This window comes from Gopherus evgoodei, chromosome 6 (assembly GCF_007399415.2).
Source record: "Gopherus evgoodei ecotype Sinaloan lineage chromosome 6, rGopEvg1_v1.p, whole genome shotgun sequence".
NCBI lineage: Eukaryota > Metazoa > Chordata > Testudines > Testudinidae > Gopherus > Gopherus evgoodei.
The window spans coordinates 78,668,509-78,693,233 of NC_044327.1; the positions used below are offsets into that span (position 1 = coordinate 78,668,509).

Sequence of the window (24,725 nt, forward strand, 5' to 3'; positions counted from 1 at the left end):
TGGTCCTGCCATGAGGCCAGGGGACTGGACTCGATGACCTCTCGAGGTCCCTTCCAGCTCTACAATCTATGAATCTATAAACAGTGGTGGGGGCATTTCTAGAGTGGGGGTGAGGCAGCCGGGGCCAGAAGCTGGAGGGGAACCAGGCACCAGAGAGCCCCGGACACCCCAGCTTGTGAGGAGGGGGCAGTGGTGGGGGCACCTCTTCCCACAGCGCCGGGTGGGCCCCCACCCCGCCCCACTCTGGGACTCATGGGGCCACAGCACAATACCCTGCACTCTGATTTTTGCATAATACTCTCCCTACCCTCCTCCCCTGGGCTGTGCTGTGTTGCCAGGATGGGGATGATCTTCTCTCCTGCGCCCCCCGCTCCTCACTGGGAAGGAACTGGTGAGAGCAGAGGCTTGTGAATGGCTGCGAAGCAGCCAGGAGTTCAGGAAGGTAACAAAGAGACCAAGAGACAAGCGACTGAGCTGCCCAGGCGGTACTTACCGCATCTGCAAACCCAAGTGAATAGCATCATCAACTTCTGGGTCTGCTTCAACACATTGGGTAGGTGTATGTATGATTGGCATACAGGAGGGAACCCAAACTGGGAAACCTGGGCTCCGAGGTATTGAGGCTGGGGAAAGAGTGGGTAACTTCTCTGGGCACAAGAGCATGGGTCTGATTTTGGGCTACTGATGCTGTCTGCACTCTGCAGAAGTGGAGGAAGGGCGATGAAATAACTAGGTATGTTTTTTTTTAAAGCACAATTCTAAGTGCACTTCAGCTCTGCACACTGCATTGCTCCCTCTACCTTCTTTCTTTCTTTCTTTCTTTCTTTCTTTCTTTCTTTCTTTCAGTTTTCAAAGCTCATGCAATTCCTTAGAGAGACATTCCAGTTGTTATCAAGTACTTTTAAAAAAATGTTTCTGTAAATCCACTCTATCAGGAGTTCGGTTGCAACGTAGTCCAAAAAAGAAATGATTAATCAACTGTTGCTTTTCCAAAAAAACAGCAGTTATTTTCTATGTAGATTTTAGTGGCACAAGTCTGTGCTTTTTAAAAGCATCTAATTCATTTGTTTTTTGTTTTTTTAGATGAAGAATTAAAAGTAAAAAAGAAACTGAAGATGCCCTTTGCTGTACATCTGCAAGTTTCCACTAGGAAACTGATTAAGGGCTACCTGTAGATAATCTTCAAGAGTCTAGATAAACAACTTGCACATCCAAAGAAAGAGGTTTCTTATGAATTTTGCAGGGGAAGCCTGACCTTTGTTGGTACGTATGTTGTTTGATTTTGAATCTTTAAACTTTGCTCAAAACTTCTTAAATAAAGGGCTTGGGATTAATCTATTTGGGTCTATTTGTATGCTAACTCCCGCTTCTGTTGCAAAAACTCCCATGAACTTTGATGTGTTGAATAAGTTGGCAAATGTTGCCCATCAGTTCAATATATAGAGATAGCAACTAAGTGAGATAATATAACAATCATATTGCATTTCTACAAATTCCATGTAGTTTTGCAATCCACTATGTTAGAATCAGATAATTTTCTCTTTTTGAGTATAAATGTACTATGTATTTTTTAATATGAGGAGAACACTAATGGTGTATGTCAGGGATCGGCAACCTGTGGCCTGCGGGCCAGGCCGGTTTGTTTACCTGCTTTGTCCGCAGGTTTGATCGATTGAGGCTCCCACTGGCCGTGGTTCGCCGCTCCAGGCTAATGGGCGCTGTGGGAAGCTGCGGCCAGCACATCCCTCAACCCGGGCCGCTTCCACATTGCACGCATTGCTAGCAGGTTTCAGCTGTGAAGCTTGTACATAAAGGCTTGGATTTTGCTTGCAGATTTCACATTAAAAGAATACTGTGTACAAATACTTCACTGCACAATTATACTCCAGATGTTTTGTTTTCAAAATGACAGATTGAACATTTGATGTTTCCAGACAGCATGTGGAGCGAATTTTAAAATTTGTTGAACTTGAAAGTGACAATCCAGGTTTAAATATGCTGCTAATTGTAGATTTTTTTAAGTATTCACCTCTAGGGCCAAATTCTGCTATCGTTAGTTAAGCAAAACTCCCATGGGCTTCCTGCTCAAGTGACAAGCACAGACTTTGGCCCTTGTTTAAACTGCTGTCTTACCATTAATGAAAAAAAAATGTTTGGGTTAAACTATACTATATAATATGTGAGGGTAATTTATATCTAGGTTTTGTGTTTCTAGTGGTGGCACACATCCACAGATTACATCGATATTGGTGCACATAACAAAATTCATTCTGCACATGGATGGAAAAAATTATAGGGAACACTGTTACTGGGAAACAAGGCATGGAATCAGCGAAATCAATGGAATTTTTGCCATTAGCTTGCATAGGGCCAGGATTTCAACCAAGCAGCTTAAGTGACTTTCCCAAGACACAAGATGAGATAGAAAATTGCAAGATTCCATTACATGTAGTTACTACATGTAACTGAGTACCGGGGGAGAATGCTATATTTTAAATGAGTTGTCTACATCACACATTTAGAAATTGTCACAATTGTGAATTACAAATCAGAATTGAGGACAAAATTCTGCCCTTCACTAGACAGAAAGCTATAGCCTTTGTTAGGAGTTCACTGTGGAGACTATTTGGCTTACAGAATTTGTATGCCTTTACTTTTCACTTCCTAACATTTTCAATTTCTGGTTTTCAAAAGTTTCCAGCTACTTAGGCATTTTTAACACTTAATTGTATTATATAGCCACAATTTTTATATGCCCATGATTAATTTAGGTGAAAAACTATTATCTCAAAAATGTCCCCTAATGACTTTTTTTTCAGTAAATCAAGAGCTAGTTAGTAAAACAATTTTCAGGAGGACTGAGAATTTCAAAATGTGATCAGCTAGCTATATACATTCATACAAAACAGATATTTCAAAACAAAAATCTAGCATAAAAAGGCCTTCTGGAATTATAATTGGAAGCTACCTCCTATAATGAAATAGCAAATTATTTCCTTACCATTTATCGGGGATACCTCTGCATTATCAGTAGACACCAGCTGAATGGTATGCATTTCATTCCCCTCCAGGAGACCATCTTGTATTGCTCGTAAAACAACTGTCTTCTGGGATTCAGTCTGAATCAGAAAGAGAAGTTAGGCTGATATTTTTCAAGTGAGATCAGTCAGATGATGCAAGGAGCTGAGTGTCTTAATTTCTACTGACGTCAATGCGGGTTAAGAGAAGTACAGCACTTGGCACATTTGACAGAATTGACAAGTTCTGCAGAAGCATGTCAATTCTGATTAAACTTCCTCTGGAAACCAGGCAGGCTTGCTACCCCACCTGGTTTCCTGCCAGCTTGCCTAGCTCTTCAGGATCCTCAGCTCCCCTGCAGCCAACATGGCGGGCTGCCAGGATGCCTGGTTCTCTGCCTCCCCTACAGCCCTACTGTCCAGAACCCCAGACTGCCTCCCCTCATGGGCTGGCAGGCTGTGTCTCCCACAGGCGGCTGCCTCCTCAGCTCCCCAGGCTACTGGACTCCCCACGCTGACTGGCTCTCTGGGCAGACTGGCAGCCCAATCCTGAGAGACCACTAGATGGACTGCCAAGGAGCTAGAGATTATGTTTCATTTCAGAAATGCCAAAATGTTGTAGCTGCAATGTTTCCAAAATGACATTTTGCAGTATTTAGGTTTCACTAAGAATTCCAAGATTTCAGCTTCCAAAAACAAACTTTTTCACATGAGGGAAATTCTGTTTCACAACAGCGCTGTAGGTTAGTGGAATGTCCCCAAGTGTTTTTCTAGATAACAGTCTGCCCAGAAAGGAGCTGTATTCCGGTTAGAACTCTCAGCAACTGCTGGTGCTGTCTGCAGCCTCAGCAAACTTTCTTTACATGAATATTAAACAGTTGGTAAAAACCTGAAAGTGAAAGTTGGTTGCATATCTGCAAAACCACTAGGAGACATTATTCCAGTGGCAATATAGCTGGATGATAAATATAATACTTGGTGCAATCAGTATAAAGTAGTAATGCACCAGAAGACAGTAAAACAGAATTCATTCTTTTAAATGGCTGTTTTGCCGAGCACCAAGTATAATTTGTAACAAAAATTAATCTAATAATGTCAACAACAATAGTTTCACAATACTTAAACTTTTAAATCCTACCTCAAGACCCATTTCTGTTATGGAGCTCTACAGCTTAGCCAACTAATACTAGGGTCACATGGTAATCACTGTTATTTTAAAAAGTATATACTTATATTGAATTTATATTTTCTCTCTTCCCAGACCTGGCAAGTTGCGTGTCTGTTTTAGACTGTCAGCTAATGCAATGGAATAACTGTTCTCCATTGTCATTATTAAAATTTCTATAATGTTTTTATTCTTTTTAAAAAGAAGACAATTTATAACATTTGAAACACCACATTCCCTGAGTGACTTACCATATACCAAGGTCCTCCAGGGAATGGGCCATCCTTTCTTTTCTGTTTGGAGAGCACGTGGCATGTTGTCAACACTACCAGATTTTTTTTATTGTATTATAACAGACTATGACTCTCCGCTAGTACAAGTGTGTAATGACAAGTATATAACTACATATGAGAAAGAAGAAAATGTAAGCAAATGTAAGAGAAGGAAATGGGATGTTGAAATATTGGGAGTACCTCATTAAAGTAAAGAGTTCCATTCAGAGGAGTGAGATCATATCTAGCTGCCTCCTCCAAAATCCATATGATTCGGACTGCCCCCCATCCTCCTTGACTCCGACTCACAGTCAGCAACACAGTTGCAGCAGAGTCTCCAGGTGACTGAGGTTCCTTAATTGTCACCTGAAAAGAGGAGGAGGAGGAGTTAGGGAAGAGCTAAGAAGCAGCATTGATATGTTATGTTTTTATAACCATTGCCTTGGAAAAATTATAAACATTGCTATTGACATCTAAAATTACATTAGTTTCAACCGTGTCTCCAAGACACAAGACCAAAAAATCAACAGAAGTTTATGCACTGTTGAATTCTGTTAGCAAAGATTAACCACTTAAGTTATTTCTGTATCCACTATGATTCAACAAAATTACATATGAGTCACCAGTGGACACAGCATTGGAAAATATACAGTAGAGAACAATCAAACACTAGCAAATGAAAGGATTAGATAAATTTACAGGCCTTTTCTGTCTTTGATGTCTATGAAAAATGTTGTTGCAATATATCATTACTACATTCAGCAGACGCTCAGGCAACTCACATGAAATCTTTGGAGTTATTATAATACTGAAATGGAATAGATTCAGTCATTCATAGGACAATAATTCATAACTGTACGTTTTCCACCCCCATGTATTTAATTTCTTGCATGTTTATTTGTTTTCAGCGTCTGATCAGCATGACCACTATACTGTTATTTCTCAATAATCCTAATATAGGGAAATCTGACTGATTGACAGCCATTATCACAGAGTACAAGGATTTGCATGATCTCTATATGGTTATTTTTCAATAAATGCACTGTGAATATATAAATGTCTCTACTCAGATTGGCTGCTATAACCTCTTTGTTCTGATTAGTGTCTGTACTTAATTTTCAAGCTATCAGCCAGAAACAAAGATGTCACCCTTATCTTCTTCTGACTTAAAGGGGAAGCCACAAACTGTCAGTATTTAGTGGAGAGAAAAAAAAAATAAATAATTGAAGAACACAAGGCTGCGAAAGAGCTGAAAAGGAAAATGTTGATTTTAGGGGTTTTTTTGCATGGTGGAGAGGATAGGGAAACATTTCAAATCCTTTATTTATTGCCCTCCTGCCAGGTCGTGTCTTGTTGCCATTGAAGTCAATGTATATTTTATAATGGATTTCAATACAGATGAGGAATAGTTCCTCTTTTTCTCCCTCTTCTCTTACATCCTGTTCTCTCCCTTCCACAGAGGCAAGCTTGACTCTTGCCTTACATAATAAGGCCAATATTTTCAAACCTGAATGCCTAAAGCTAAGCTCCCAAATCCACATTTCAGCTCATTAAAAAAAAAAAAAAAAAAGGCTTGATTTTCAAAGGTTCTGAGCATGCCCCAGGACCAGGGGCATCAGTACAGGGAAGACCTACCCAAGTCTGTGAGAGACCACTTCACAGGAGCTGCAGCTATTGTTTGCAATCTGCCTGTGAAGTAGTTGAGACAAGGGGCATGGGAAAACATGGCAACTCAGCACTGAGCTCTCAAAAGCAGGCCTAGCACAGGTACCAAGTCCTTGTCTTCCTAACTAGAATCCTACTGGAAAAGGGAGATCAGTGATTTCAAAAACAAAAAAAAAATTGTGACTACTAAATACAATAAGCAAATTATAGCATAACAAGACAGACCAAGGTATTTCTGAAAATTCACTCTGCAGTTTAGACCATAGTACCTGTTAACTTTGCTCTTGAGTCCTTTGCTTGACATATATGCACACACAATCATTAGGTGGGAATAATGTGACAGAACTGGATGTAAATTCAACTAGACTGGAAAGCCAATAGATTCGCTGTCTTCATGAATCAGGAAGGAAGACAGCTTTTTTTAAACACTGGAGTTCACATGTGTATCCAACACAATCTCTCACATAAGCCATTTAATTATTTTTTTCACAATTCCTTCTCTGTTCATTAACTGCTGCCTTTCACCTCTCTTCCAAAAACACCTCTCTCTCTAAAAAAAATAATCAAAATTCCAATTGTTTCTTCAGGCCTGTCTCCTGCTTATGAAACTGTACTCAGCAATTGAGGAGAAGAAAAATCATCATGTCTCTTAATGACCAAATGCAAGAATGGAAAATTTCTTACTGAGAATTTCCTTTCTGCTAGCTGCATCTCCCACAATTCTTGACATATAGACTGCTCTGCTCACTCTTGCCGATCATGAATGTAGATCAAAATTTTGGTACCACTGCTCTGATCACACTCCACCTGCTCCCACTTGTAGCCAAATAAATTATTCCAAAGACACAAAAATTTGTCAATACTCTTCTAGAAGGAAGAAGTATCCTGACGACTTTGGAGGGCAAACCCAACAAAACTAGCATTTCCACTTTTAATAAGCAAGGTTTTAGATGCAACCAGTTCAGGTCTGGATGAAGAGGACCTTGTGAGAGGATTCCCTGTCTCGTTGGGAGATGTAGTAGTGTTCCTAATTTCAGATCTATCAGATACAAAAACCAGTGTGGGGTTGCCAGTATTACTGTTGCCCGCTCGGATTTTATTTTCTGGACCACTTTCTCTAACAATAGGAAGGGTGGAAATGCAACAAGAAGGCCCTCTGGCCATCTCTGCAATAGGGCATCTGTCCCCATGAAACTGGGAGCCACTTCCCTGGTGAAGTACTTTGGTTTCTTCACATTCATGTGGTTTGCAAATAGATCAGTTGAGGGCAGTCTGAACGATTAGACCATTAACTTCCTGATTTATGCACCACTTACTGTTGTTCGCTTTCCACCTGCTGAGCCAGTACATCTTTTGGTTAAGGTTTCCCTTTATGAGAACTGTCGTGAGGTGAAAAAGTTCTGCCCACTTCATGATTTCCATCGCTTCAACGTGTAGTTCTGGATTTCTTGTTCTCCCTTGGTTGTTCCTATATGTGACTGTGGTCGTGCTGTCTGACTGAATCAGGATGTGGCTCCCCTCTGGGCTGGACTGGGACCTTAGTCACTCCAGTTTGACTGCTCCTAGCTCTGGGAGGTTTCTGCTGTGGGTCCTTTCCTCCAGGTTGCCTTGGGCTGTTTGAGACCCCAAGTGTGCTTCTCAGTCCTCCAGACTGGCATCAGCTGTAAGAATCAGGGGATCTTGCGGGTATTGCCCTGGACTGACCACCATTTTAAGGAGCTGGTCACCTGATGCCTCAAAACCTTCACTTGATCCTTCATGTATCCCAGGGAGTGGTCCCATACCTTTAAGATGATGCCATGAAGGTGCCTCATGTATCATTGTGCCCATGGAGCAATCTCGATGCATGATACTGGGAGGGCTAACAGTTCAAGGCCTAGTGGCATAGTGCCATGGAACCGTTCTAGAGAAGGCTATAGCCTCACTATCAAGGTGTCTATGTCCATTCCCAAGTGAGTTATTTTGGTGGATGGAATCAAGGAGCTTTTCTTAATGTTGATAATAAAGCCATGTGCCTGCAGGAGATTCAATGTCAGGGATGTATCTCTGTGTGCTGTTGCTGGCGATGGCGCTCTGACTGAGATGTCGACTAGGAAGAGATACAAGTGGGTAGCCTGTTATCTGACTCTGATTACCACCATCATCTTTATAAAGCCCCACGGGGCCAAGGACAAGCTGAATGGGAGCGCCTACTACGGATAACACTTCCTGCCATAAGCAAACCTTAGGTATCTACTGATGCACAGTCTGACCGGGATGTGGAGGTATGCATCCACCAAATACACTGATGCTAGAAAATCCCCCTTGGAAAGGGATGACACCATAGAGATTAGGGTCTCAATCTGGAACTTCATTTTGTCCATCCACTTGTTGAGCCTTTTGAGATGTAGAATAGCACATATTCCCCCTGCATGCTTTTGAACAATAAAGATGCAGTAGAACCCTGAGAAACTTTCTTCTGAAGGGACATTCACTATTACTTCAGTATCCAGGAGATGAGATACCTTGTTCTGGATTAGATCATGCTTATTGGGGTCATTCAAGATGGGGGACTGGACCAAGAACAGATGAGGTGGAGACCATAACTTGAAGGAGTATCCTGTGCTCACTATCTCACTGACCCACTGGTCAATGGTCAGTGCAACCCATTCCTCTAGGAAATAGGAAATCCTTCCCCCTAATTTCAGCTCGTGGCAAAGGCAGACACCTATGTGGTCTGTGTCATAAACAGGCTAACAAGGTTCCCGCTGGGCTTTTCTCTGGAACCACGGTTACGGGGCTTTCTTTTGGAGATCCTGCTGTCCCTTTGCTGGTATTTCTGTGAGGATGAAGGCTGAAAGGAGTGGCTTTGTCTGAAGGCTAGTCTGAATTCTGTCTTAGAGGCATGATGTGGCTTTGCTAAGTCTTTCCTCAGTCCTGATTGGAGTCAGAGCCTGACAATTCACCATCCTCGGTGGAGGAGTCATCACAGGATTCATACCTCCTACATCTTTTAGGCTTTTCCTTTCCCTTTTTTGATTTTTTCACTTTTTTGCTCACTTAGAAACCATAAGGGATCCAGTGTGGCTTTGGTAAGGCCTTTGGCAGCTAGCTTTCCTACAGGCCTGGAGACCTCTTCTGAGATCTCTTTCTGAGTCCTCACCTACTGGGCCCATTCCCGCAGGGAGAGGGGAAAGGAAACATTTCCACAACTCTATGGCCAAATTGGAAAGGGGGGCTGTCCCCTGGTTCTTTCCCCAGGACACTCGAAACCTACTTTAAGACTTGTGACCTCTACAGGTCTCCCCTCTCTGTTCTCTTAGGACTTACCCCTGAATCAGCTGACTGTGGTCCTCCTCATCCTTGGAGCCTCTCCCTGTTCTGCACAGAGATTCCAGGTCAGTATCTTCCATTTAGGAGATGCGGCTGCTCTGGTGGGTAGGAGACCCCACATGCCAGTCCAACTCATAGCCCCATGACCAAATAGAGTTAGGAAAGGAAGACTGAGTGCAGGCTTGGCACAACTCACCATCTGCTGAGCTTGGGAAAGCAGTTTCACAGATGGAGCTCCATTTGGATTTATTTCAGTGCTTTCTAGACAGCTGTCCCATATATAAAAAGATGCAGAGGAGCCAGCAGGGAGATACTGCAGAGGAGACTTCGCTCGGATTCCAACAGCTGACTAAAAACTGGCCCAGGGGGAGGAGTAAGGGAGGGAGAACACTGCTCAAATCTGCCCCAGAATTAGTCAAAAAATACCCCTTTAGGCAGATGAAAGAAAGAAGCACTGAAACTAACATCTGCATGCTGCAGTGGAGGCAGAGAATCTGACTACAAGCACAAGCAGAAGGGACGTGAATAGAGCAGTGGCGCTAAAACACTGATTCACCTTTGTGAGCTGAAAGGGTGAGCAGAGCAGCCCCAGTGGAAGAATTGTGGGAGATGCTGGGCTGCAGAAACGACATTTTGTACAAATATAAAATGTTTAACTGTCTGCATAACTGAAAGCTATGTTCAGGAAAATCTGCACATTGATAGTTGACTCTAAGTGACTATGTGGTTGATGATACATAACGTTCTTCCTGCTTAAGCTTAAAAAAGCACCATGTTGCTCACACTTACGTTCTTTTCTTCAAACCCAAATACTCCAACAGGAGAATCATTTGGTGGAATAGTGACAGTCACTACAGTGTCATCCCCAAGTCTGGCACCACCTGTCACCCTGATTAAAGTGACGTTGAACAGCTCTAAAAATTCTACTGCAGTGTCATCTATGATTGTGATCTCTATCACCCCTGCAGCCTGCAAAAAAAAAAAGAGAACCCATAAAACATTACAGGATGCAACAGTGAATTCACTGAATGAAACTCAGAAAATGTAAGCCTTAGATTTTGTAAGTTGCAAAAGATTGCTAAATTGTTTTAGTCTGGCTCTCAAACTTGCTTATTTATTTATATATTCGGCTTTTTAAAACAAAACCATACCAGAATGTTTGAAATATTTTCAAAACCCATTTATAAAACTTTCTGGATTCCTATTAAAATTGTGAGGAATTTAACCTACTGAAATCCCAATATACTGTGAATTAAAAGTAATACTGTGAACTTAATAATCACATTTCCATATGGAAATTTTGGGCTCACTGTTATTACAAGTAAAGATCACTGTTACTGAAAGTCATTAGACAAAAAAAATATTTTTTTTTTCAGTTTCTTCACATTGTATATTTGACAGCACTGTTTTGTTATTGATCATTCACACTTCCTGCCTCAAACACTGCTCTTGAGGAAGCTCAGGTGCACACACTTTTCTAGGCCCTGCAAGAGGGTGTTGACTATTAGCTGCAGCAGCAGCAGAGCTGAATGTGAAACTGAGAAGGTGGCAGGCAAGCATTTTCACAGCAGAGAGAGGAAGAGGTAAGGCTAAACATGTGTGGAATTATTGCAGTTCTTGGACCCATCCAAGAGGCACTTTTCAATAACAGGAAGGAAGCAGAAAAAACAATGATGAAAATTTGGATGGATTCTTTTAACTATTCCAACTGATTTTTTAAATTAGTAAATTATGTAAACAATTTAATTTGATGGGTCCTTTTTCACAGACTTTCACACTAATACAAAAAAACCCACAATGGTGTACATTGAAAATTGCCAACTCCTTCTCTAATTTGTTATCCTTGGCCCTCGTGCTGCAAATATGAAAAGGTATTTTCAGAAAATGTGTTCAGATTGGATGGCTCCTGCTTACCTCTTCTGCCATACGCTTCTTTAGTATGCAGTAATACACAGAATGTATTTTATTTGGCGCTAAACATGATTTTGTTCACAAGGTCCATTTTCCAACACATGAAATCAGCTGCCCCTAAAAGTGCACACTTTGTGTCTCCAAGTGTGATGTGAAATCTAACAACACAGCTTAAGAAACATACAAATTCATTGTGTAAGTCCACACAAAACATAGGCTAATTATAAGTTTCCCACTTATCGGGCAAAAATAAGGGTGGGTTTTTTGTTTTTGTTTTTTACTGGTGGAGGTATGAAGATATAAGCCCCAATGTGGCAAACACTTAAGAACATGTTTCCCTTTAAGTACTTGAGCAGTGCCATTAAAGTCAATGCGACTGACTATGCATGTGCTTAAAGTTCAGTACCTGCGTACATGTTCACAGGATTTGGACCATAAATAGTAAACAGAAATGTCCTCTGAGACTTTATACTCATATCTTTTAAAGGAAACAAATGCAAAAGACCCTGAGACTTCTTAACTCAGAAATGTTTATATTTTTAGCAACAGCATACTTGTCCATCTGCAAATGTAAGGTTTCCAAATGATGGTGTAAAGTCTTCCACGCTAGCGCTGGCAGGCATGGCTTCCCAGTATAGTTTTACTGACCCAAACCTCCCAGCCTTCCGAACAACTGGCAGCTTCAGTATATTCTGTGGTGGAGGCACCTCATAACCAGCAACTGCTCCACTAAAATCCTGAAAATTCAGAAAAAACGTTGAGTGCCAAGGCAAATGTATTTCTCCTTTCTCATCCCATGCAAAAAGGTTGAAACCGAAATGTTCAAAAGTAGCCAAAGATAAGGAGCTATGCGTTAAAGTAATGAGTTAGTCCGTTTATATATAATCTATCAAACAAGACAGTAATATTAATTATTATTAATTATTATTATTATTATTAAAGAAAGATCAAATTGTTAACCTGATGTATTTAGGGTAAAAATAACCCACTAGTGTTTTAACAATTCCAATGTTCTCATGAACTGAGTATCAGCAGCAGCAAAAAAACTTTTGTATAGAAATTGCTTGTCCAGTATCTGGTCAGTGTAACTGATGTTTAGTGCTAGAAATCTTTTAAAGACAATTTTTAAATGCAGCCTAAAAACATGGAACCTACTGCTAGAATACAATAGTAAATGTTTAAAATTCAGTCTTACCTTCAAAACATTGAAACTAAATATTCCTCTGGGGTCATCATTCTCTTCAATTATTATCTCAGCTATTTCTAACCCAAGTCTCTTCACACTTGGCTGCCCTCCAGCAAGAGAGGAATCCAACAGATGCACATCAGTAATATTGATTACAAATCCTTCCTGTAATTCTGGAACATGATCCTGTGAAAATGTTTTTAAAATGTCACCCCCATTGTAAGTTCATGTTATAAGATAGATATAATGAAAGGAGGAAACTGACTGGCTGCTGACTGAGCAGAATCAGGTAAAACCATGGCAGTTGAGATTAAATAACTAATTCCCTGTCTCACATCATATCACCTATGAAAAGGGGGGAAAGGATTTCTGAAAACACTGCTGATGAGGAGGACCTGAAGGATTTTGAACATCCTATACAAGCACATTTTTTTCTGGTCATGATAAAGTCTACTGGCCCCAATAAGTTGGTGTTGCTCGAATATGAACAATAAATCTGTTAAAAGGCATGTAAAGTGAAATAAACTATTTTACAGTTTGAAGTTGTGCCAAATTTACAACCCAGTATGTTCCCAAGAGGGTTTAAAATTCAAAAACAAGTTTCCATAAAACTAAATTACTTGTTTCACAGTAAACAAAGCAATTTGGATTGCTCACAAACTAGTTACCAGTGTCCAGATTCTACTGAAACAGATTTAATGAGCCAATTTTCCTCCTACAATACTAATAGAATGTTACACTTTTCATTTTGCCCCTGGACAGAACCTACACTATAATCTTCCTTAAAATATAACAAAAATGTCTCTTCTTTTCAATTACTCACAGGCAAAATGGTGACTATAACATAGGTCATGACTGTGTTCTCTGCCATAATTATTGTTTCTTTTTCTATCACATAATCCTGATTCTCTGTGGCTTGGTTGAAGGGCTGAAGGGCAAAATCAGGTTTGGTGCTCAACTGTACTGCAATATCTCCAACAAATCCTTGTTCTCGAAGAATTTGTAAAGTAACAATAGTAGGATTCTCTGTAAGATGAATTGGGAAAGAAATCTATATTAGCTCTGGTAAAAACCCATCAACGTATGATTGCTCTAACCCTTTCCCTGCTGGTTTTCCACTTCATCTCACTGTGCTAGAATTATCCGATTAATCGCTCACTGAAATGAATGGAATGTTAGAGCACGAATTCATGTTCAACATCACAACCAGTGCACTCTATGCCTAAAAATTTAGTAATCAAAGCTGTTTGAAAGCGCATGAAGGACATTTAAATCTCTGCACAGAATGCAGGGGCGAGTAGCATTTTGAGAAGAAATTTTTTTTGACAAACGTAAGAATTGAATTTTGTTACACAAAACCTTTACTTTAATGTATACATTCTCATTCAGTTCCCCCCTCCTTCCATCCCGTTTCGATTGCCCTTCATGCATTTTAAATCATTCTGATGTCACTATTGATACTGATATAAGAAACGGTCTCTGTGGCAGTGACTCTGGTGGCAAGAGATTGCCCTTTATTCGTGTGTGTCTACATCTCAAATTCCCCAGTAAAGGAAATGCACTCATACCAGTAATGACTCAAATCCCCCTTGGGAAACAAGGTTTTCACCAGAGTCCAAGAAATTGTGGAACACCTATGGTGTGGCTGGAAGTCCTGTATCTAGGGCAGGAGGGGTGGGTAAAAGTGGGTAAAAGAAACAAACCAGGAAGGCTAAGGATAAGACAAAAGGAGGGGAAAAGGCAACTAGTGTATGTTTTTGCTTGTAAATGTTGAACTACAATGCAGTATCCATTTCCATTACTTTGCATCTGGAAAATCCCTGTATGCAACATGTTCTGAAATACTAACAAAAAAATAATTTACAGATTAAACTCCGATAAATTATCAGCTGCCAAACACAAATCATTGTAATGCAGTAGCATGGGGAATATGTTTTATACATATGAATAGAACACATAAGTTACTACAAAATTCAGCTTGATTACATCTGCTGGGCACACTACTCCATTGACTGAGAACCTGTGGCAGGGAAGGAGGAGGGGCCAGGCTCCTAAAAGCATATTTCATGCACAGAAAAGAGCACACGACAGACTATTTTCCTCTGCCTCTGTGGAACTTCCAGGATGGAAGTTGTGGGCAAATCCTGCTAGCCTTGCTGGTAGAAACAGGAGTGGGGAAAAAACATGTCTTATGGGGAGATGGAAGCAGGGGAACTCTCCTTGTAGAGGAAAAGATTGCAGGTGGGTGGCTGTTATTAGAGCTGGGTAGAGAACTGGGTGGTGGGTTTTTGTTTTGTTTTTTCAAAACAAATTTTTTCTTCAGATTTCTATTTTATGGAGAATTTCAAATATATTTTTGTTTCAATCTGGACCAAAAACAACTTTAGAAATCTTGAAATCCTCCACAAAACAGAAATCTGGAAAAAGTCATTTTGAAAAATCAAAATGTTTAGTCTCGATATTTTTTAAACAAAATTCCACCTGGTGGGCAGATGCGGAGCCAGAATCCTGGAAGCCCTAGGAGCCCCAGCTAATTGGGTGGCTGAGGAGATGGGACCATGGGGGTCCCAGGGCTACCTGACCCCTGGGTCAGCCCAACTCCCAATTGGCTAACAAGAAGCAAGGTGGGCAAGCTGGTGTCTGGGTTCTGCCAGAGCTTCATTTCAATTTCAACATATCAGCAAGTTCCAATGAAATAATATTTTCCCAGAATTTTTCAGACTAATTGTAGCTGCTAGTGCATGGAAGGAAGATTGGGAGGCTGAGCACAGGGTTTCTGAAACTGTAGGAGATGAGGGGTGATGGGATGCCAATGTCAAAGAAGCAGGTGGAAGGAGAAAAGTCTGAGGCAGGAGAAGGATAGATTGGGAGCCTGATGGCAAGGAAAGGAGAGAGGGGAAACTAGTGGTGGAGCTAAGCTGTTGGGGGAAAGGATGTGAGCTCTACAGGAACAATAACTGCTGATGGCCAATATGGAGTAGGAAAAAGTCTTAAAATGAAGACCACTGTGGCTCTGCATGCAGTCCAGACAGCCCTATAAGTCCAGCAAAGTTCCAGAATCTAGTATGACTGCACCAACATCACAGCAGAGTTTTCACTCCTTTCGCCCCCTACCTACATCTCTGTCCTCACCGCAAATCACAGAGAATGTGAAAGGACAGTTAAATTCACTGCTTGGGAGCAGCAGCAGCCTTCCATGCCATCTCCCCTCCAAAGATTTTCTGATGTCTGGCAGCTACTGGCATAGCAGTGGGTGCCAGCAGAATCAGGCCATTTGCCTTTAATTAGTTAATACTTTATAGTTAACAAATTTGTGGCATGCGGTTCATAATATTGAAAGGTGATGATGACACTGCAGAGCAGAAAGAGGAAATGTGTAACCAGTGAAGGCATCATTGATATCAGAACTTCTAAAGATGACAACTTTTGTATGCCATTATATTAGCACCTTGCCAGGAACATAAGACTGACTTACCTTCAGGCTCTGCTACTTTAGCAAAGAGAGACTCCGTATGCCAGCCAACTACACCATAGGGAGAATCATTAGGCAAAATGGTAAGCACAGCTCGTGCTCTCTTAGGGTCTATGATGGCTCCTCTCATGGGATCCTTAATACTCACAGTAATGACATTGGTGAGTGTGATAACAACAGTTTCAGAAAGCTCTGCAATGTTGTCTGCAAGAACTGTCAGGGTGATAGTTGACAGAGCCTGACCTTCTGAAAATATTATCTAAAAAGTAAAATAAAGGAAAAAAAATAGGTCAAACATTTTGCCATACTATTATGGTAAGCACCTCCACCAAGATTTGCTTTTGTAAAAATCCATCAGCAATAGAAATGTGAACAGAGCATTAACGAAATATGAAAATGATACTGAACTGGGAGGTGGTGTGACACCATTGAAGACAGAAAAATAACTGAAAGAGATCTAGAGAGGTTAGCAACACTGACAGAGAACAGCAAAAGAGAGTCACTTTGGAAAAATGCAAGCTGTTTAGTTGGAGCAAAACAATCAGAAACACAAGGAGGGAGAAACAGTTCTTAACTAACACTGGCCTGAATTTTGGAGATGTTGAGTACCCACAACACTCAATGACTTCAGCACATATGAAAATCAAGCCATTTTTATTTGGATCTCTTAAAAACAGATTTAAGTATCTAAAACACCCATCTTGAAAATCTGGACCTAGGTGTCAGTGGAACAACTCAAATCATTTCAAACTAATAATACAACTGTATTGTGGCTTTTTGTGCCACACACTTTGCTTTCCTGCTTTGTCTAAGTCAAGAAGCAGAGAAAGTCAGTAAATTGCTGAAAACCCAAAACTTCTCCCCTTACTAACAAATGTTGATTTTAGGGGCACAGTATCAATTCTAGTGCTGATTGAATAATATTCAACTGATGACTTAGTTGACTAATATCATGATTTTTTTTCAAATAAACTATTTGCTGAACATGAAGTTTATTATTCACCCATCTATAATCCATTTTGACAATTATATTATTGTTTTAAGTTGTCACTATAATATTTTTAAATATATGTATACATAAATGCATTGATCACATTTAAAATAACCATGTAGCCTCCCTTAACATTCTGGGAGACTTCAGAAAAAAACAGCTTCCACAAACAACGGCATAGAGACTGAGAGAACTGAAACAGAGACTGTCTGCATCACTGTGCTCAAGACACAGAAACAGACAAAGCAGGTTGGGCTAGAGCTTGATGGGCCCACCCATGTGACCAATTGCAGACCCCGGAGAGCTTGCACATGACTGGGTGGTGAAAGTCAATGAGGACTTGGAGACAGAGCTGGATGCAGAGAATCAGGTTCCAGTAGCACGAGAGGACACAGTTCCTGAACTGCTCTGTGCAGCAGAGGATCAGAATCTGCCTTGAGCTGAAAGGGCAGCCTGCCTGCTGAGACCTGTAGGCTTCCCCCTGTATTGAGATCCAAGGGATGAACAGGACTTGAGTGGCCAGGAGCACTCCATTCCCTAAGAGAGGCTGAGCTTCAAGACTCCGCCTTGCTTGAAAGCACTGACTGGAAGCTGCACCCAGTAGACCTCCCCAGCACTAGAGCCAGAGAACGGCCAGGGCTTCTCAGTGAAGAACACCACACTCTCTTTCAAGGTCCAGCTCCACCAGCTAGCTAAAGCCTGCAGGGAGACCTTAGGGGGCATTCCCTTTACTTTCCCTTTCACTCTGTTGTAGGCTTTTGAGGGAGGGAGTGTTTATTTTGGCAGAATGGTTGCTCACTCATTTATTTGATATACCGGTACTTGATTCTCTGCCTGCCCCTTTGACCTAATTCCCTTTCTTTTCTCTGCTTTTATTTCTTTCCAGGAATAACTGTTGTATATTGTCATAATCTATTGGCCCTTGATTTCTTGTATGTGTAATTTGTAATGTCCTAGAAGTCACAGGATTTGTTGATTAGTTTACGCAACCAAGCACTAGGTGGAGCTGGGCCCAAAGAACCCAGGGCCCCCAGGTCCCATTGGTCTTAAGGTGGGTCACTATGTACTGAGGAGAGAGAAATAAGGGTTCTACCACACTTGGGCACTCCAAGAAGGGATAAAAGTTAAGACTTGGGATATTTTATAAAGTGTTTTTAAATCAGTGCTTCACTAATTTCAGCAACATTTTTACATACCATTCCTGATGCTGGAAATATATCATTAATGCTCCCATTGGCCATCCACTGTACTGTAACTCGGCCATATGTTCCTATTAAACGTTCAATATTCAAGGTGATTAAGTTGTCTTGTTCAATTTCTTCAACTTGCTTAGATAAAGAATTCTGGAAAGGTATAAATAGAGTGCAACAATACAATTCAATTATTTGAATGTCTAGAAAACACTTGACGAGTTCCTATACAAAATTTTCAAAATGATCTTGAGGCATTAGGAACAAAATTTTAAAACTTGTATCCCCAGTGTTAAGCACGGAAATCTGTATTTGCACACTTCTGTGGAAGTGACCTAGTTTTCAGAGGTGGTAAGCCTGTAAAGCTCCCATGGACATATTTGAATAAATAAACAAACAAATTAGGCAGGTTTTGCTGGGGTGCCTAAATTTGTATTTAAGGACCTCATGCTAGGTACCCAAGTTTGAATTGTTTTGCTACAATGATTTCATCCCCGGACTAGTTTTAAAATCGATGAGAAACATGGGGAACTTCCAGGGCAGATTCAGTTTACATTAGATTTTTTTTTTAATTGCAGCATTTGATTTAGTGAGGACTTGCTATGAATACAATTTTCCAGCCAGGGCTTACTGCTTTCTTGTCAGTTGATTCTGTGGTACTTGAGGGTGCATTCTGGGTATATCTGCACCACAGCACTCTTGTCAGATTTCCTGTGGCTCCTATTTCCCTTTGCATGATAGCTTTGCACAGCTTTGTACATGCCTGTCTTAGGTCAACCTGGCCCTTTAAGATGGGTTCTCAGTTCAGGTCTCCCTTGACAGTGATTTCTGCCCAGAACAAAAGCATTATGGGGGTCATCATTCCAAGGAATATGAATTTGATGTGGGTTCTATTAGCATTCCCAAGTCTATCCCACAATATGCCCATTAACTGCCATAGGTACTCCTTTTCCATCTGCTGCTCTGCTTATTCCCCAGTCCTTTCCATTGCTGGTCCTACTCCCTGCAGTCTCTTTCACACTGATGAAAAGTAGGTTGCTTATATCTCTGCCCTCTTTCATAGATTTATAGATTTTAAAGGAGGGATCATTACGATAATCTAGCATGAGCTACTGCATAACACAGCCCACTGAATTTCACCCAATCATTCCAAGTTCACAACTTCTGTTTGAACTACATTTCTAGTATGCTTTCCCAGAATGCTTTGTCCTAGTCCTACAGTTTCCATGCTATCAGAGAACTACCACCCTCCCAAATATCTTTGTTCTATGGGAGACAGGAGCATTCTGTAAGTGGCAAAATGATTCCTCTAACCAACAAAAACATGAGGCCTATCACCCGCTCAAAGCCAAAGTCCAAAGGAGGCTACGTGACATCAAAAACAAGTGGTGGCAAGGAAAGGCCTCTGAGATCCAGGGTTTGGTAGACCAGGATGACTTGAGAAGCCTCTTTCAAGCAACAGAAGCTATATATATGGGCCAAGCTCCAAAGGCCCAACCCTCTTACATTCCCAGCATGCCTCTACCCTACTCAAGGACAATGCAGACATTAAACAATGCTGGAAGGAGCACTTTAAGAGCCTTCTAAACCATGACTCCACGGTCTCTGAAGACACCATCAAGCTCATTCCATAACACTCAACAATGGAACATCTTGTTGATCCCCAATCTTCTAAGGAAGTCCAGTGTGCCATCACTGAGACAAAATATCACAATGCACCAGGCCCAGAGGGCATCCCTGCTGAGGTTTTTTAAGCTAGGGGCTCTATTAGAAGACAATAGAAGCTTCATGATGCAGCACCAAGTAGATGGGAAAGGTGCTTTTTGGCTTGAAATCCTCCTGACTTTAAGAACGCCAACGTTGTTACAATATTCAAGAAGGGGGACAAATCTCTGTGCAGGAACTATAGCAGTATTATCCTCCTCTCCATCACAAGGAAGATCCTTGCCCAGATCCTATTAAACCACCTCCTTCCCCTTGCCAAGGAACTTTTCCCCAAATCACATTGTGGCTTCAGGCAATCTCAAGGCACAATCAACATGATGTTTGTGGCCCGACAGATTCAGGAGAAATGCAGAGAGCAACACCACAAACTGTTCATGGCATTCATAAGCTTAACCAAGGCCTCTGACTCTATCAATCATGGCGCCCTATGAAAGGTGCTGTGTAGGTTTGGCTGTCCACAGAAATTCATTTCCATCATCAGACTACTCTATGATGGGATGAGTGCCACCTTTCTGTACAATGGCTCAGAGACCAAACCATTCATCATTCTTACTGGTGTCAAGCAGTCTCCATTTACGTTGCCGTGATCCTGATCCTCATCCAGGACTGCTATCTTAGAATCATAGAATATCAGGGTTGGAAGGGACCTCACGAGGTCATCTAGTCCAACCCCCGGCTCAAAGCAGGACCAATTCCCAACTAAATCATCACACCTGGGGCTTTGTCACGCCTGACCTTAAAAACCTCTAAGGAAGGAGATTCCACCACCTCCCTAGGGAACTCATTCCAGTGCTTCACCACCCTCCTAGTGAAAAAGTGTTTTCTAATATCCAACCTAAACATCCCCCACTGCAACTTGAGACCATTACTCCTTGTTCTGTCATCTGCTACCACTGAGAACAGTCTAGATCCATCCTCTTTGGAACCCCCTTTCAGGTAGTTGAAAACAGCTATCAAATCCCCCCTCATTCTTCTCTTCTGCAGACTAAATAAGCCCAGTACCCTCAGCCTCTCCTCATAAGTCATGTGCGCCAACCCCTTAATTATTTTTGTTGCCCCTCCACTGGACTCTTTCCAATTTTTCCACATCCTTCTTGTAGTGTGGGGCCCAAAACTGGACACAGAATGCCAGATGAGGCCTCACCTATGCCGAATAGAGGGGAATGATCACATTTCTCAATCTGCTGGCAATGCTCCTACATATACAGCCCAAAATGGCTTTGGCCTTCTTGGCAACAAGGGCACACTGTTGACTCATATCCAGCTTCTCGTCCACTGTAACCCCAGGTCCCTTTCTACAGAACTGCTTCCTAGGCACTTAGTCCCTAGTCTGTAGCAGTGCATAGGATTCTTCCATCCTAAGTGCAGAACTCTGCACTTGTCCTTGTTGAATCTCATCACCTAATTTGTCTAGGTCCCTCTGTATCCTATCCCTAATCTCCAGCATATCTACCACTCCTCCCAGTTTATTGTCGTCTGCAAACTTGCTGAGGATGCAATCCACGCCATCCTCCAGACCATTAATAAAGATATTGAACAAAACCAGCCCCAGGACCAACCCTTGGGGCACTCCGCTTAATACTGCTTTTCTGAAGTCCAGGGTCCATATTCTGCTGCTCTCCTTTCTTCCTTGTATCAGGATCCTGAACTCAACCATCTCATGGCCACTGCCTCCCAGGTTCCCATCAACTTTTGCTTCCCCTATTAATTCTTCCCTTTTTGTGAGCAGCAGGTCTAGAAGAGCTCTGCCCCTAGTTGGTTCCTCCAGCACTTGCACCAGGAAATTGTCCCCTACACTTTCCAAAAACTTCCTGGATTGTCTATGCACTGCTGTATTGCTCTCCCAGCAGATATTGGGGTGATTGAAGTCTCCCATGAGAACCAGAGCCTGTGATCTAGTAACTTCTGTTAGTTGCCAGAAGAAGCCTCATCCACCTCATCCTCCTGGTCTGGCGGTTTATAGCAGACTCCCACCACGACATCACCCTTGTTGCTCACACTTCTAAACTTAATCCAGAGACTCTCAGGTTTTTCTGCAGTTTCATACTGGATCTCTAAGCAGTCATACTGCTCTCTTACATACAGTACAACTCCCCCACCTTTTCTGCCCTGCCTGTCCTTCCTGAACAGTTTATATCCATCCATGACAGTACTCCAGTCATGTGAGTTTCCCACCAAGTCTCTGTTATTCCAATCACATCATAATTCCTTGACCGTGCCAGGACTTCCAGATCTCCCTGCTTGTTTCCCAGGCTTCTTGTATTTGTGTCTAGGTAATTAAGATAACTCGCTGATCATCCTCCTCTCTCAGTATGAGGCAGGAGTCCTCCCCTCTTGCACTCTCCTGCTCGTGCTTCCTCCTGGTATTCCACTTCCCCACTTACCTCAGGGCTTCGGTCTCCTTCCCCCGGTGAACCTAGTTTAAAGCCCTCCTCACTAAGTTAGCCAGCCTGCTTGCGAAGATGCTCTTCCCTCTCTTCATTAGGTGAAACCTGTCTCTGCCTAGCAATCCTTCTTCTTGAAACACCATCCCATGGTCAAAGAATCCAAAACCTTCTCTCTGACACCACCCGTGTGGCCACTTGTTAACTTCCACAATTCAACAGTCTCTTTCTGGGCCTTTTCCTTCCACAGGGAGGATGGATGAGAATACTACTTGCGCCTCAAACTCCTTTATCCTTCCCAGAGCCATGTAGTCTGCAGTGATCCGCTCAAGGTCATTCTTGGCAGTACGATTGCTGTCCACATGGAGAAGCAGGAAGGGGTGGCGATCTGAGGGCTTGATGAGTATCAACAGTCTCTTCGTTACATCATGAATCCTAGCTCCTAGCAAGCAGCACACTTCTCGATTTTCCCAGTCGGGACAGGACAGGAATACCTTACAGAATCAGGATTGAGTATCATATGGAGGACCAGCTTCTCAATCTCTGATGTCTCCAAACAAAAACTAAGTTCATGTGAATTGCATCACTGACCTTCAGTATGCAGATGATTGCATCATCCTCGCACACACAGAGGTCGACCAGCAAAGTGCCCTAAATCTTTTTTCAGATGCCTATCACAGCCTGGGTCTCTCTCTCTCAACATCCGCAAAACCAAACTAATCTTTGTACTCTTTCTACTTCACAAATCGCCATCAGCAGAGTACTCCTGGAAAATGTGGACCATTTTCCATACCTCTCCCAAACAGTCAGCACTGCCACTGAAATTGGTTACAGGATCCGCTGTAACAGCCAGCAAATCTTTTGGAAGACTACGCAAATGAGTCTTCAATTACAGGGATCTGCAAACAGGCATCAAGATCTTGGTTTACAAGGCAGTTTTTATCCCCACTGTTCTCTATGGTTGTGAGACATGGGTAACCTATAGACAACATCTCAAGCAGCTGGAGTGTTTCCAGCAGCGCTGCCTCAGGAGGATTCTCAGGATCAGCTGAGAAGTCTGATGCACTAACATCAGCCTTCTTTCTGCAGCCCATATCATCAGTGTAGAAGCACAGGTCATAAAACACCAACTCTGCTGGGCTGGTCACAGTGTACGTAGGTCTGACACTCGCCTCTCAAAGCAAGTACTCTTCTTTCAGTTAAGTCAGGGAAGAAGGGCTCGTGGAGGGCAGCAGAAGCACTTCAAGGACATACTGAAAGTACATCTTAAACTTAAACATCAACCCAACAAACTGGGAGGCCTTGGCGTAGAATACAGTGGCGCCACACTATACACCAAGCCACAGCCCACTTTGCGGAGAACAGACATACTTATGACACAGAGAAGTGACAAAGGAGGAAAGAAAGGGCACAACAACTGTGTCTCCTCCAAGATTACACCTGTTTCTTCTGTGGGAAAATCTGCAGAGCATGAACTGGGCTCCTCAGCCACATAAAAACCCACCAATGAACCCCCTTGGCAGACATCATCCTCGCATCATGGGATAGCGGAAGAGACAGGAACAGAATAAAATTAAACCTGGAAATGATCTCAGCTTACTCCACGATATAGCCTACCAAGCTTGTGATGCGGTAAAAGGTTCTACAAATTTCTGTAAATTCTCACCACTCCAGCCATCCTAACAATGGACTCTGGAACAGATTTTTTTTTTAAGGTTAACGGACCTTATATTACTCAGACCAATACTTATTAAGAAATTAAAATCTCACACAAGGTACAGATACTGGGACTGTTTTGTACTACCTTGCACTCTGCTTAGTCACTTACATCTATACCGAATGGGTATAAAGCAACACTAAATTAGAGGGATAAAAGGCAATGGAGAATCAGGCCAATCCCCTTTTCTGTTTTCAGTTTTAACATGTTGACGTCCTTCGTTCTGGACAAAGCATATCTATATTCTCGTGACTTAAATTTAGTATTGTTACCTGAGCAAATGCAATGACTCCATGAGCATTGTCATTAGATGGAATAATTATGTTAACATAACCACTAGCACCAATCTCTGCACCTCCTTTGGGATTTTTCAGCCACACTGTGAAGAACTCTTCTTCCTCTGGGATTATGTCATCAAGGATATTGACTGCCAGCACAACTTCCATGTCTCCAGGCTCAAATATCAATTCACCTGAACTAGCATAAAAACACACACAAAATAATTATAATTAATAGCAGTTTGTTGTGGCAAAATGGGGAATAATCATGGCTTTTCCATGAAAGAAATACAGGTGTCATAATTTCAGTTTAAAAAAGGTAACAACATGGCCCACAATATTTGTGGTAATGTTTAATTATTTTTCACAATAAATCATGAGATATAACTTAAAATCCATTATTTGAAAGTTTAAAATTATATTCCATCCATATACTAGAC

The 24,725-nt window shown here is 41.8% G+C and overlaps 1 protein-coding gene across 3 annotated transcripts in view; it reads right to left on the bottom strand.

Moving 5' to 3' along the window:
- ADGRV1 (adhesion G protein-coupled receptor V1) overlaps positions 1 to 24,725 on the bottom strand; it is a 463,719-nt gene that overhangs the window by 296,888 nt on the left and 142,106 nt on the right. For all 3 annotated transcript variants that reach the window (XM_030567084.1, XM_030567083.1, XM_030567085.1), the window contains exons 52-60: positions 24,280 to 24,484; positions 18,188 to 18,334; positions 16,004 to 16,259; positions 13,352 to 13,554; positions 12,538 to 12,714; positions 11,897 to 12,079; positions 10,221 to 10,400; positions 4,656 to 4,820; positions 3,002 to 3,119 (exon numbers count right to left, since the gene is read on the bottom strand). In XM_030567084.1, coding sequence (XP_030422944.1) covers positions 3,002 to 3,119; positions 4,656 to 4,820; positions 10,221 to 10,400; positions 11,897 to 12,079; positions 12,538 to 12,714; positions 13,352 to 13,554; positions 16,004 to 16,259; positions 18,188 to 18,334; positions 24,280 to 24,484 — 1,634 coding nt within the window. The remainder of the gene's footprint in view (positions 1 to 3,001; positions 3,120 to 4,655; positions 4,821 to 10,220; positions 10,401 to 11,896; positions 12,080 to 12,537; positions 12,715 to 13,351; positions 13,555 to 16,003; positions 16,260 to 18,187; positions 18,335 to 24,279; positions 24,485 to 24,725) is intronic.